Source organism: Anopheles coustani, chromosome 2 (genome assembly GCF_943734705.1).
Source record: "Anopheles coustani chromosome 2, idAnoCousDA_361_x.2, whole genome shotgun sequence".
In the NCBI taxonomy this organism is placed as follows: Eukaryota; Metazoa; Arthropoda; class Insecta; order Diptera; family Culicidae; genus Anopheles; species Anopheles coustani.
Window position 1 is genome coordinate 22,151,139 of NC_071289.1, and position 14,465 is coordinate 22,165,603.

Consider the following 14,465-nt stretch of genomic DNA (forward strand, 5'->3'; position numbering starts at 1 on the left):
AAGCTGACTGCAGTCTAGACGAGTTTATAGCGTCTCCCTTATGCATGTGTACCTTACGTTGTTTGCTTTCATTTTTTTTCTACTTTTCACTTTCACCCAATCCCATCCCGGTTTTGTTTGTTGTCGATGGAGTTGATTTTGTCAGCCTTCGCTTGTTTGCCCTTGCGTTTTACATCCTTGCCACCTCGCGGCTGTTGGGATAACTTTTTTATCTTATACAAACGGTTCTGGTCCTGTCCATTTACAACTGCATACCTGGCGCTTCTATTCTACCCTAGCGAAAGTTTTTTATTTAGGCACAGCGGAGGGTAATAGAATGGAGGAAAAAACGGTATTTTAACGAACTTACTCAAGGAGCTTCTTTATATTCATCTCAAAGGTGGCGCTTCTCGGTAGACTTTAGAGGATCAATTAAAAAGTTTACCCTTAAGGGAACTTATCTTCCAACATTTTTTTATTTTTGGAGCGTCATTTTTAACATTTTTTTATTATTTTTTGAACGTGAAACATACACGTCATCAGTTGATACAGCTGTTCTCATGCACACTCCTGAAAGCAAAAATCCTCAAGATAACGAGTTTTGCCAAAGAACCGTGCACGATCACACCAACAACGGAAAGTAAATAAACAAATCTCCTCACTATGCGGCCATTGAGACACGACTTGCGGACGCGAAATCGAGAGACTGTTAAATAATCATCAGCCGTTACGACAGGCAGTGCCGAACTGATAACGAATGGAAGACGAAGACGACGCCAAAATAAAGCGTGTAAAAAAAATCGCTTGTAAACAATCTTATCAAATCAGCCGTTTAGAGTATTCCTCCATCCTTCGGTTATGCATTTGCTTGTCGGAAGACGACTGGAGGGCTTATTTTTAACGAACATTTATTTATACACGTTATTACACCGCTTTATGACACTCGAATTTACACGTCGACCTGACGTCCGCCCCATGGCACGATAAGCTCGGAAGCCGTTTATAGCGTCCGGATGGGCGATAATGAGCCGCGTATGCAATAAGGGCGATGTAGTTGAAGCTCTAGTCGCGAGTTTAGTCGTACGGTTGCCCTCGATCCGGGAACAAGTTCAGAAGTTTAATTAAGTCCGGCACACTAGTCCGCGTGGTGTTCAACGGTGTGTTACTCATCAGTCTTTATCAGAGGCTTGTCGTGTCCGGAGCGTAGTTTCCGATCGCTGTATATGATCGTGTAGGGCTTGTGGAATATCGCAGTGTAGTAGCAAACCGTCGATTAAAGCAAGTACTTGACAGCGTCGGTTTGTGAACAAAGAACAGAGTGCATAATGGTGATACGAATGACGATGATGCTCTTGAAGCACAACCGACCATGTCACGTTGGATGGACCAGGTATGCAGGAAAACGTTGAGTCATTAGTTATGATCGCTTGCAAAAAGAACGATCGAGTACTGATAGCATTGGCCTACTGTGTCATTAGTTATGATCACTTGCAAAAAGAACGATCGAGTACTGACAGCATTGGCCTACTGTGTGCCTAACTACAAACAGGTATACAGGTTACGTCACAAGTGCATAGTTCGTATCCATGGTAACCGCAACGGAGGCGAATTGATGACCGAATAATCAAGCAAGATTCGACTGTGTACACTTTTGTGCTTGTTCACTTTAAACCTTTTAATCTTAATTTAAAAACACACAACTTCTTGTTTTCATTTGGTTGTATTTAAGTACTTCGACATTGGAGGGTAAAAGTTTTAAAATAAATTCGAAAATCGTATGCAAAATAGTTCTCAAATCTCACTTCTTCCAACGTTTCCTAGTCTTATGAATAAACTTAGTTTGTGAATTATTTACAACTACCCTAAACTGTTCTGAGTTGTTCCATCCCTAGATGCCTTCAGGCCGTCCGCACCCAATCAACCGATCCGCTGGCGAACGAGCGGCGCCAAAGCTACGTCCACCATATCGGGGCCGAGCCGCTGGTTTATCGCAATGTAGGCCAACATCTCCGTATCGCTACCGAACGTTTTCCGAACCGGGAAGCCGTTGTGGCCTGCCACGAACGCGATGGACGGCTCACCTTCGCAGCCGCCATGGAGAAGGTACGTTCCCGAGGGAGAGAGTTCTCGATCCGGCGCCTAATTAGCAAACGGGGGCGGGTTCCTTCCTCGCAAACCAATTAGGATCAATTAGTTCTGGGCCGGGCTCGGACCTCCCGGAGTGGTCGCGACAGAGGCGCCGCCACCGGCATCGAATTCTCGAATAATCCTTCAGCCAGAACCCAAGGAGCTGATACAGAATTGATCTTTTCCTTCCACAGGTAGACCGTCTAGCGGCGTCGTTCCACCAGCTCGGTTTGCGGCAGGGTGATCGCGTTGGAATCTGGGCGCCGAATGGGATCCTGTTCTATCTCACCTATCTGGCGGTGGCGCGTGCCGGAATGATCTTGGTAAGCAACGATGTAGGCTAGGAGGTCGTGGCAGGTCATTGAGCAAAGCAATACTTGATCGGTTGAAAGGGACCGGGACCGTAGGGGGAGAGTAATCCGTTTTATGGCTTCAGGTTGGTGACGATCCAATCGACGTACGGGGCAATCGCTGTGTACACGTCCGGGTACGTGTCGAGACACTGCTTGGGGCCGAAGGAGAGCAACCCGTACAGCACGTACCGTTCGCTTGGGCCAACGATCTGCACGGATTGGAGTGGCGTGGCCGCCATGTTGAAGTAGCAACTCCCGGTAGACGAGGGAGTGTCCCGCCGGATGCAAATCTGGCCGTAGGTTTTCTCCAGTGGCACGTCCTGGTCGTTGTACGCGTCCTGACAACCGACCGACTCGATCGAACTTGGGAAGCTGCGTTGGAGGGCCGTGCTGGTACTTCGCGAAAGCCACCCGGTGCGAATGAAGTAGGAAGGCTTGTGACTCTTGAGCGCGGTTGAGAAGGGAAGGCAGATCGGTTTGATGTTCTCTGAAGTGGAAGACAGAAAAGATGTAGCAAGGTAACAAAAAGGTCATTCTAACTAGAACTTACCCTGTTCGACATTGGCCGGTTGTTGCAATCTTAACATTGCCAAATCGTTTGAAAACGCCGGACTATTGAATCCTGGGAGTACGGTTATTTCCTCGATTGGATAAGTCTGAGCCGGCGGAAGACACTGTGACCGTCCCTCCACGATCGCACAATCTGGATTGGAAGCCGTATCGAACTCACCCAATCGAACACCAACGCTGAGGAAAGTAATCGTTGTTCATCAATGTTGGCTGCAGCCAAACGTGGCTTAAATACTTACATCTGATAGACATTCGACGGCAGTGTCACACACTGAGCCGCCGAAAGTACATAGCGCCGGGTGATAAGCGTCGCCTGACACAGCACACGCCGCTGACCGCTGCTCACCTGCAGATACTCGATCGCACCGAGCCACGGGTAGCCTCCGAAAACCGGTTTCGCATCCTCGGCCGTGTTCGGGTAGCTATTCACGCCGCAAATGTCCAGCGCCAGCAGACTCTGCTTGTCGATCACGGTGCTCGAGTAGGGACTGCTCTGTGTGCCGCTCGTGTACCGGTTGATCCAGTCCAGATAGGTCGCCACGTCGCTGAACCCGGCAAAGTCGGCCGACTGACAGTTCTGCCCGCTGAACGACACGATGCCTCGGATGTACCAGCGGCCTTCGATTTCGAAGTACATCCCACCGCCACTATCACCACCACACACCGTCGTGCCTATATTTTTGCGTGGGTGAAATGAACCATTAACATTTGCGTGGGAATGTTTTCATCCGATCACCATTACCATTGCGAAAACCAGCACAGAAGATATTCCGCGTCAAGACGCGACCGAACAGGTTCCGATTGCTATCCAGGCAGGTCTGGGTGTCCACGATCGGCATGTACGCCACGCGCAACCGATCCGACACAGCACCGACCTCCGTGATGCCGAACCCAACCACCGACCCAACGCGCCCTATCAGCTGCCCGATGTCGGTGTTCGAGCGATCCCACAGACAGATCGGTTGCACAAAGTCCGTGAACTGCATATCGGTCGCTAGCTTAATGAGTGCTATATCGTGCCGCACCTGCATCGCACTGTACTCCTCGTGGACGATGATCCGCTCGGCCTGGTGCTCCTGTGTGTGTGCCTCCGCCGCGTACAGATAGGTGCGACCCACCTGCACCGATAGCCGATCGACCGTGATAACGCCACTGTTCAGCTGAACGCAGTGAGCGGCTGGCGAGTTCAATCAAAGTAGACCGTTTTTTAATAGATCATCATTCTGGATGAATGTGCAACATAAGCCCTTTCCTACCTGTCAGAATTGTGTTCTGATTGATGACCGTTCCACCACACTGGTACACGAAGCTACGATCGATCCGGTGGAAGATGGCCGCATGCCAAGGCCACTGGCCGGAAAGGGCATCCTCACCACCGAAGATCAACTTTGCGTAGTCCACCTTCCGTTCGCCGCACCCTTGCTGTGCGAGTGTTTGACCAAGCGCCATCAACAAACAACCGAGCAGAACACACCCGGACACCTTTAAACTCGCCATAGCTGAAATCGATTGAGGTGATGCTGCTCGATCGAAGCACCATTGGAGACTGAGCGTGTGCGTGGTATTTCGCGGAAGATCTCCACCGAATATCGGTATATTGTTGATAATTCCTGTTAGAATCTACCCAGAGCGTCACAAACCTGTTTGGAGAAGTTGGCCTGCGTCTGGGGTTTCTTTTGGTTCTTTGCGTACCATGTTGTTCCGTCTACTTCTTTGAGAGATTATGCTAATATTTGACTGGGCAAAACCTGAATTTTTGAGCGAATGTTTCGTTGACACCTTACCAATGGCCGCGTGGAATTCCCTGTTCGAACACGATGGTACAAAGGTTGGAGCAGGTGATCCCACAGGAGAAGGTACGTCATTTTGCGTCATTCTGGATTTCTTGCCCCTGGGAATTCCGTACAATATGGCAGGCATTTATGATTCCCACGTTTTTGGTTAAATTCAATTTCTCATCCCTTTTTTTATTTATTGTTCTTAACACCTTCTCCCTCTTTTGAAACAGGTCGGAATCAATCCTGCCTATCAGATCCCGGAACTACAATACGCCCTCGAGAAGGTTGACGTGAAGGCACTGGTGGCGGCCGAAGGATACCGGCAGCAGAACTACTACGGCATGATTTCCCACATCGTTCCCGAACTGGCGTCCTCGAAGCCGGGTGAACTCAAGAGCAAACAGTTACCGGCACTGTCCACCGTTATCATAGATAGTGATGATAATCTGCCGTAAGTTTTGAGAATACCCCGTCCCACTTCCGGAGAACTGTGATCAAATGTTCGGTCCTCTCTTTCCACAGGGGAGCGATCAAGTTCAGCGACCTGTTCGGCCTAACGTCGGAGCGGGACATCAGCCGGATCGAGTACCTGCAGGCGAAAATATCTCCCGACAGTGGCGTCAACTTGCAGTTCACCTCGGGCACGACGGGTCAACCGAAGGCGGCCCTGATGTCACACTTTGCATTCGTTAACAACGGGATTCACGTTGGCCGGAGGAATGAGTTGGATCGGAAGGAGCACCGTATGTGCGTGCAGGTGCCACTGTTTCACGCGTACGGGATGGTCATTGCCACCATGGCCGGTATATCGTACGGCGCGACAATGGTACTGCCGTCAGCTGGGTTTAAGGCGGCCGATTCGCTGGCCGCCATCATGAGAGAGAAGTAAGCACACACGGTGGGACCCACTTGGAGGTGGGTTTATGACTCCTTTGGAATTGAATTTATACCCGCCCATAGATGCACGGTCATTCTGGGAACACCGACGATGTACGTGGACCTGGTGCGCCGGATCGTGGAGAGTGGAGCCCAGCTTGAGACACCGGAAATTGCCGCCACCGGAGGTGCCACCTGCTCCCCAAAGCTGTTCGCCGACATCAAACACTCGCTGGGCGTGCGGAAGGTGAAGACGGTGTTCGGTATGACGGAGGCAACGGCCGTCATCTTTCAGTCCCAGTTCGAGGAGAGCCCGGAGGATGTGCAGCAAACGGTCGGGCACGTAACGGACCACTACGAGGCGAAGGTGGTCGATCGGGAGGGCAACGTGGTTCCGTTCGGGACGGCCGGAGAGCTGTGGGTCCGAGGGTACGGTACCATGCTGGGCTACTGGGGTGATGAGAAGAAAACGAAGGAAACGATCGATGCGGATCGGTGGCTACGGACGGGCGATCAGTTCGCCCTGCGGGAGGATGGCTACGGGAAGATCGTCGGTCGGATGAAGGAGGTAGTCATCCGGGGCGGTGAGAACATCTACCCGAAGGAGGTCGAGGACTATCTCAACACTTACCCGAAGGTGCTGGAGGCGCACTGCATCGGCGTGCCGGACGAGCGGACAGGAGAGGAGCTGTGTGCGTACGTGCGGCCAAAGAACCCCTCCGACACGATTACCCGCGAGGAGCTGAAGCGATTCTGTGAGGGGAAGCTGGCGTACTATAAGGTGCCAAAGTACGTCCGGGTGCTGAACGACCTGCCGAAGACGACCTCGGGGAAGGTGCAGAAGTTTAAGCTGGTAGAAATGTTTAAAAAAGAACAAGAAAGTGTAAATAAATGAAGAAACTCGATAAATCTGCAACAAAAGGTGGAAAATAGAATTTTCTTTCACAAAAGTAAACACACAAACCGCATGCAGTCAGTGGTTGGTGTATTCGCTAAAAAGGGAACTTCAATCAAAGAGAAGTTCCTCTATACCAACGGAAAATTTTCAAAAATTCAAAATTCGACCAAATTTATTCTAGTGAGAAGTTCAAACCATTTCTGAATACCTTATTGATAACAAAAACTATGATAACCGAATGTTTTTTCTACGGAAAATTACCATTTCAACCCTTTACGTTGTTTTACCCCGTTACGTTAAAAACGTTACGTATTTTATTCAAAACACAAACAGTCGAAACAATATGCATTTCGGATCGTTTGAAATAAGAACAAGTTGCTTTCACTTGCAATATGCAGTACAATTTGCATTAATCTGTATTTTTTTGTTAAACTCTGTTGTGAATCACCAGTTTTGCTTCGTTTTCGTCGTCAGCTGCGTTCCCAAAAGTGCGGCTCAAATCTCCACCCGCGTTCCGCCAAGTTCGTCCTCTATACCCAAATGCTCTGCTCAACGACACAATCACATTACACTCTGCGCTTTGGATTAAATTATGTCTGGTTTTGTTGTAATAGAATCTTAGCTGTCAATAAAGTTTACAATAACTCTTCACAGGATCCATCTATTTTTATATATATAGTTTTACTGACATAATACCATCCATATTAGCTACGTATCCAGCCTCAGCGTTTCCCGCGATAGTAAACTGTAGAATGAGTAGTACTATTTGTTTTATGTGTTTATTTTCTCTGTGTGTATGTGTTATTTTTTCGCTTTCTTTTCAAATTGATTCAAATTAATAAATTCAACCGTCGCCATTGCTCCAAACGGTTGCTTCAGAATAGTTCCGAGTACACTTCCTTTGGAAACGCGCGGCATTCGCTTGCTACACAAAATACGCAAGTAGCAAGGCAAGGTCCAAATACCCATTCCCAAACTATTTAATCCCTCCCATCGTTCCACGAAAGTGTAACCCCGCTCAAACATTACATGCCGTTTACCCTCTAACGTTTGTATACATTCCAAGGTTATTATTATCGTGTGTATCGTTATTTCAAACGTTTTAATTTTTAAGACAAACTGTTCACAAATCTACACGAACCTTGCGATCGACACCATGCGCCCTCAAGAAGGGCGCACTGGGTGGATCAGTGGACTCACAAATACAACTAACCACAACTGATTGAACTCCAAGTCGCAGCGAGTTACAGCAAATTCTACAAATAATATAACAGTGTAACAAGAATAAAAAAGCATAAAGATATGCTAAAGAAAAATGTACAATATGATCCTGGGGAAAGGGAAGCCATGATCATCATAAATCTGTTCCGGATGGATATAGAGAACAGAATGTGTATCCAATGATGCTTTCCACACAATTCTTACCAAAAACCTATCCTTTCTACATGACAATGTTATTCCTTTCCCTCCCCGCACTTAATGATAGAAATATAGACTTCAAATATTTTACATGGGCTGTTGAAAGCAAACGATAGGTATCGATTCCCATACAGCGCTCATAAAGACATTCCTACTTGGAATCCTTACTTACTCTTCGGATCGCAAAAAAACTACGTTAAAACGTGTGTGATTCTTTCCTATCCCCAAGCCGGTCCTGTTTTCTCCAACGGCGACAGTTTCTAACATCCCGCGACCCTCATACCAAACGATGCGTGATCAATCGATCGAGCCGAAAGGGCAAGGGGAGGAGCAAGGGGTGGAGTAAATTGTGGAAGAGAAAAACGCAAAACAGAACAAAACAAGCATAACTTTCCAATTAATGCATCTCTTATTTTCCGATTAAATATGTTCACGTTTTAAGGGGAGTTTTTTTAAATGGTAGTTTGTTTGTTTACTTAGCGTGTGGGAGGTTTTTGGATAGCACGTTTGTGCATTGTGTGTGTGTGTGTTTTTTTTTTATACCGAAGGGGGGACGCTTCTAATTCTATTAGACGAGTAAACGAACATTAAACACAGAAACAAACTTACACGCTAAAATTAAACAACTAATAAGCAACTCGAGTAACTAAGTCAGTTAAGGGCGGGATTACCGGAATAACCTAACCTAACTCTCTAACCAGTTTGTTTCGTTTCCTTTTTGGGATGGGACAACACATTGGGGCACATGAGGGGGCACCTAGCGTGGGGGGGGGGAGGGGAGGCTATAAGCCACTAGAATCAGATTCGAAACTCGAACGCGAACTCTCATGGCGGAATCGATCGATACGATGTGCATATACCCGCAATGAAGTACCCGCGCGCAAGTAGTGGCCCCCCGGCTTCCGCGTGGGATAGTCGGTGAGGAGAGAGGATGTCCTGTGTGAATGGTTCCCCTTCGGTTCCGGTAGGGAAAGGGCTTTTCTTATAGAATTCCATCGTCAGCTTCATGTCATCCCTTTGACTCTTTACCTCTCTCTCTCTGTCACACACTCTCTCTCGCGTCATGCCGAGGGTTTGGCCCCAGCCCCGGGTCGCCACTATCACTTTCCATCCTTAAAAACAATGCGACTGATCCGTTCTCCGGCTGGCCGCGATTAGAAACTGTCGTCGTCTTGTCATACGATCGATTCCGAGCCCGGATCGCCATCCTCGGACCAGCTGACCTCCATCGGCGTGCCGACGCTGTCCCCGTTGAGGCTGGCGACGATCTTCTTCATCAGTGCGTCCTCGAGTGAGATGTTCGAGTGCCGTCGTCGATGCTGGTGATGGTGATGATGATGGTGGTTGTTCGGTTGCTGTCCCTGGGACGAGTCACCACCACCGGCGGCATCTTCGATCGTGTCGTCTTCGTTCATGCGGTCGCTGCTTCGCTTTCCTCCACCGTGCAGCGGACTGTTGCCATGGCTGGCGGTGCTGCTGCTCGCTCTGCTCGCCGACGAGAGACTTCCCTCGGAGATGCAGGACGACGCGGAGGAGGAGGCGGACGACGATGAGGACGCTTCGTCGTCCGAGTTGGAACCGGACACGAGCGCCTCACCGGCCGCTTCCATCAGCAGCGATCCGGCGAGGTTTGCGTTCGCTTTGCGCGTAAACTCACGCCGTTTGTCGCGTGCCGTCAGTCCACCGACGCCGACTCCGCTGCCCCCGCTGCCATTAGCACCGACGACCTTCGTCGAAGAGGAACCACCGGTAAGGGCGGTCGTGTCGCAGGTGATCAGGCCCCGGTTTTCCTTGCTCTTCTTGAAGTTTGGCGTTTTATCACGATGGAACACTTCGACGGGTGGGTTCGCAATGTCCTCACCACCGTTCAGCTTCGGCCGCCGAGCGAACGGACTTTCCGGCTCGCTGAGAAACTCCGTCTCCTCTAGAAAAAGATCCTTCGCCCGATGGGGCTGGTGCTGCTGCTGCTGATCGAAGCTGATCGGTTTGGCCGAAGAGCTCCCGGCGGTCAGCAGTTCGATGTCTTCGCTCAAAAATCGCTTGTGAGCATACGGGGAACTGCTGTACAGGGGCTGTTCCTTCCACGAACCGGCCATCTCGCCGATACGCATCGGTTTGGTCATTCCGGACGGACCACCCACTGCCGACACCGGGCACGGTGACGCCGACGCACCCGAGTTCGATCGGACAATCTTCTTTGGTGGTTCCGCCGCCTTAATGCTGACCGATTTGGAGCGCAATCGATGGTTCCCGGAGCCCTGCTGCGGTGGCTTAATCGGCGACATGTCACTCGAGTGTTGCTTCAGAATCGATGCGGCCGAAGTCGACTGCTGGATACCGCCGCCACCACCACCCGTCGTCATGCCGTTGATCGTCTGGTTCAGGCCACACTTGGGTCGCTTCGGCGTGGCATTGTCGAACGTGGCATTGGAACGGAACGAGCCCGCCCGCCGCACCATCCGCGAGGCGGATACCTCCGGCGGTTCGTCGTCGATCTCGAGCACCCACGACACCGAGTCGCTCTTCTCCACCATGCCCTTGATGACGGGCGAGGTCGGTGGGGAGATGTCGTCCATGTCGAAGAACCGTTCCGAGCAGCTCGATCGCGACTGATTATGGCTCAGCTGGTGCGAATGGTGGTGGTGCGAGTGCACCGGTGTGTGCGGCTCGATGCTCGACTTGGACGCGGTCATCATGTAGCTCGAGTTCTCGTGGTAGCTCTTCGAAAGTTCCGCGTACGCGATGGTAAACTTCTCCGAGTTCTGCTTCAAGCGCCACTGCAGCTCCTCGTTGTGCAGCGAGAGCCGGCTTTTGATTTTGCTTTCCTGACTCAGGTTGTCCTGTAGCTGTTTCAGCCTTTGCTGTAGCTCTCTGGAAAGGAAAGAAGAAAGAAATCATTAGCCACGAAGTTCATAAAGAGTTCTCGGTGCTCGCACGAACTTACTTCTCCTCTTCGGTTTTGGTCTTCAGCTGCACCTGCAGATCCTCGATCCGTGACTCCAGGGCGGAGATCTTTACCAGCGCACCGGGCAGCTCCTTCGCGTCCCGCTCGTACTCCTGCGTTTGCTTGCGCAGTTCGGAAATTTCGCGCTGCTTCAGATCCAGCACGCACCGCAAGCTGTCCACCTCGTCCTGCAGCAACTGCAGATGGTTGATGTTGCCGGACGATCGGTTCAGCTGCAGCGGGTTGCCGGACGTGTTCGCGGCGCACCGTTCGCCTCCGTTCTGCTGCGCCGACGGTGCCGGCGGTTCCAGCAGGCTGCTACGGTTCTGCCGCAGCACCACGCACTCGTCCTTGGTGATCGTGAGTTTCTCCTCGAGCTCGCGCTCCTTCTGCTCCGTTTCCCGTCGCATCCGATCGAGGTCCCGGTTGAGGCCGCCGATCTGCTCGGTGAGGTCACGTTCGCGCATGGCAGCGGCCTGCAGCCGCTCGCTGTAGGCCAGCTCGCTCGAGTGCACCTTGTCCCGGAGCTCGTTCTCGGTGCAGCTGAGCGCGTTGATTCGCTGCAGCAGGTCCAGCTCGCGGGCCCGGGAGTGTTCGAGCTGTTTCGCCTGCTCGGCTAGCTTCGCTTCGTAGCAATCGATGCGCGACTGCAGGTCGCGACTGGCGTACTCCTTCTCGCTGAGCTGCGCCTCGAGCGTTGCAATCCGATCGTCAGCATTGCGCTGCTGTTCACTCAAGCAGGTTTCCACTGGAAAGAATTGGGTGGAACGAAATCAACAATTAGCACCTAGTATAAAAGTAAAAACCGAAAGGGGCAATCGGGAAGTTCGTGTCCCTTGGACTTACCTCTACTCAGCTCACACCGGTGCAGCTGCTGTAGCTCTGTTTCACGTTCGGTCGTCTCGAGAAGCTGCTGCTTCAGCGTCTGACTGTTGGTGCGCTCTTCGTCGAGCATGGACTTGGTTTCCAGCAGATCGCTGGTGGTCTTCTGGTGTGCCATCTTGATTGTGGGACAGGAGAAGGCGTCCAACTGTGTGGAGAAAATAAAACAACAAGCTAACATTAGTTGTATATTCCAATAAACCATGGTTAAACTTTGACAATCGCACCAGAAAGAAATGGAACCTTCGAAACATGATGGAAGGCACACACAAACTTCCTCCACGTTCAACTCCCAACTGGCAAAAAGGGGTGCGACACAATGAGACGATCGGTTCAGAAGCTGCAACTGAACACCCCGTAACAAACGGTTCGGTCTCGTGAAGCCGTTCCGCTCGATCGAGCGAGTCTTATTACACGTTGATCATGCTCGTGACTAATGATCTCCACACAAAACCACCACCATCACCACCTTCAAACGGCAGTGTGTGATCGAGTTGTAGGAAGCAAGTCGCCAGAGGGATCGGATAAAACCCTGTCCGATCGCTTTTCTTCCTCGATCCAGCACCGTCTTACTTCGGCTGGAAAAATCCGTTAGCGATAGGAAACACCAAAAGTTGCAGGTGGTGATCCGGTCCCTCTACCTGCCGAAAGGGGATTATCCAAAATCCGGAGGAAAATTTCCAACACCCTTCGATAAGCGTATGATTTCGATTATGCTAATCCCAAAGAACCCAGAGGATCGTTTGCTGGTTTTTTGGACCTTTCGTCTTCAGGTAACTGCCGTTCGACATGGAGACATAGAGGAGAAAAAACTGTAAGGAACAACCTTCAGCAATAAATTGGCAATTTGTTTCGCCGTTCAACTGAAAAACAGAACATCTGCTAACGGTCGAGGAGAACAAAATTTGGCAAGAGTGTCGGTAGTAGCAACTTCATGATCACTTTCGAGAACAGATATTTCAGAACTTGTATAAACCAGCACTGCTTCACAAAACCAATTACCAAAGTCACGAAACTTACCACTATTAAATCGTACTCGATCATTTTAAAACAAGTGTCACTACAAACAAGAGCTCAAAATTGAACAACACAACCACAAAACCAACACCTTTCTGCACGGATGAACTATCCTATGGCTAACTTAATTAATCGCGATGTAATTATTTCACAGACACATTTCACAAAGTATTCGTTTCGTTAACCTCACGAGAACTTGGTTAATACGTTTTCCGATCGATGTCGCGCCGGGACGACGGAGCTAAGCGAAGATCACATTAGTGTCCGCTCCCGATGGCGGCCTGCGGGGAACTGATGCTGAGAAACGAGACTGGCGAAGGACATAGCAAGCTCCCTGAACGCTGACCTCATGCTGAGCGAACGACCATTGCTCCCGGAAGGCAACATTTTCCCTTTCGACCTGACCTACTACCTGCCCCGGGAATGCGAAACGTACCAGGGATGCAACCTTTCCCTTTCTTTCCTACCCCGACGCAGGTTCCCACAGGTGAGGTTAGGTGTCGTATGCAAAGCAGCCACCACCAGACAAGGTAGACACAAGCTGGGGGAAAGGTAGGTGTCGTCCTGTGTGCCAGACAGGTACGATTAAGGATACTGCTATGTATTGTTAAAAAACAATAGCCCTGGCGGGCTGCTTCGTACCTTCCGGCCAGGTCGATCCGGACGGGCCGTTACCGATAGCCTCTTTCTCCTCCGGAGATGGAACAGGATACAGCACACGGCGACAAGCAACACGCCAACGGTGAACGCTGGCCCTTCGTGCAGCAAGTCGCTGGAATTCGCCATCTCATCGAAGCCGTTATCATGCGAACCACAAGAATGCACTACTGCCGCATGGTCCACGTCCACAACATAACTGCCGGTGACAAACACGACGCGCTTTGCGACGGACAGCGCGGGTCCCGAAAATCCTCTTCCCGATAAGATAACCCGATCCGAAACCAGTTCGACGATAATGGATGCACGAGAAACGAAAGCTATAACTACGGCCTAGCGGAGGGTTAAATCTTTTCGATAAATTTGTAGACCACACCTTTATGTGAAACGTGAATGCACTTTCCAGGCCGAAAGCTAATCCTTCCTATCACAACATCCGATCTGTCACCCCGATCGTGGTGGCGTGATAGTCAAGTTTGCAAGTGACTGTTCAAAACGCACACCGCAGCCGTCAGTTGGCAAAGCGAAAACACGTGCTCGAAATAGAAAGTCGTGGCCAAATGGAGTTTAAAAATATAAACGTTTTTCACATTAGCGAGGGACCTCGAGGGAGAAGAATTTAGAATAGTTAGGTTACAGGTTTTTCCAAAATTCCCCAACTACAAAACCCGTCCCAAGCCAAAAGGGTTTTGCTAATGTGGTTTTACAACCTTCCACTCTTTATACAAAACCAAAGGGATAACCTGATCTTCAGGGAAACTATATCGACATTTATGGTCAACCCGGCAGAACCCTTTTCTCCCGAACCCCCTTTTGCTTTGATTTTACGAACATATTGTGAACGAATTGTAATTGTTGCTCTTAAGATACTGGAGGGTGTACAATTATTCCATAAAGCGAACCAATTCTAGCATTGATCCAAAACAATTATTTACTCCAGTGGCAGACACGGAATCGACCTCATT

At 50.1% G+C, this 14,465-nt stretch overlaps 2 protein-coding genes across 2 annotated transcripts in view; one reads left to right on the forward strand and one right to left on the reverse strand.

Moving 5' to 3' along the window:
• Positions 1 to 1,304: 1,304 nt before the first annotated feature.
• On the forward strand, positions 1,305 to 6,578 carry LOC131264091 (medium-chain acyl-CoA ligase ACSF2, mitochondrial). The gene is made up of 6 exons (XM_058266379.1): positions 1,305 to 1,369; positions 1,872 to 2,082; positions 2,301 to 2,429; positions 5,038 to 5,258; positions 5,330 to 5,692; positions 5,768 to 6,578. The coding sequence occupies exons 1-6, from the start codon at positions 1,305 to 1,307 to the stop codon at positions 6,576 to 6,578; spliced, it is 1,800 nt and encodes a 599-aa protein (XP_058122362.1).
• Positions 6,579 to 8,386: 1,808 nt separating this feature from the next.
• LOC131266321 (uncharacterized) overlaps positions 8,387 to 14,465 on the reverse strand; it is a 117,110-nt gene continuing 111,031 nt past the window's right edge. Inside the window, exons 9-11 of the mRNA XM_058268787.1 lie at positions 11,791 to 11,974; positions 10,945 to 11,692; positions 8,387 to 10,871 (exon numbers count right to left, since the gene is read on the reverse strand). Of these exons, the coding sequence (XP_058124770.1) occupies positions 9,176 to 10,871; positions 10,945 to 11,692; positions 11,791 to 11,974 (2,628 nt within the window). The 3' untranslated portion in view covers positions 8,387 to 9,175. The remainder of the gene's footprint in view (positions 10,872 to 10,944; positions 11,693 to 11,790; positions 11,975 to 14,465) is intronic.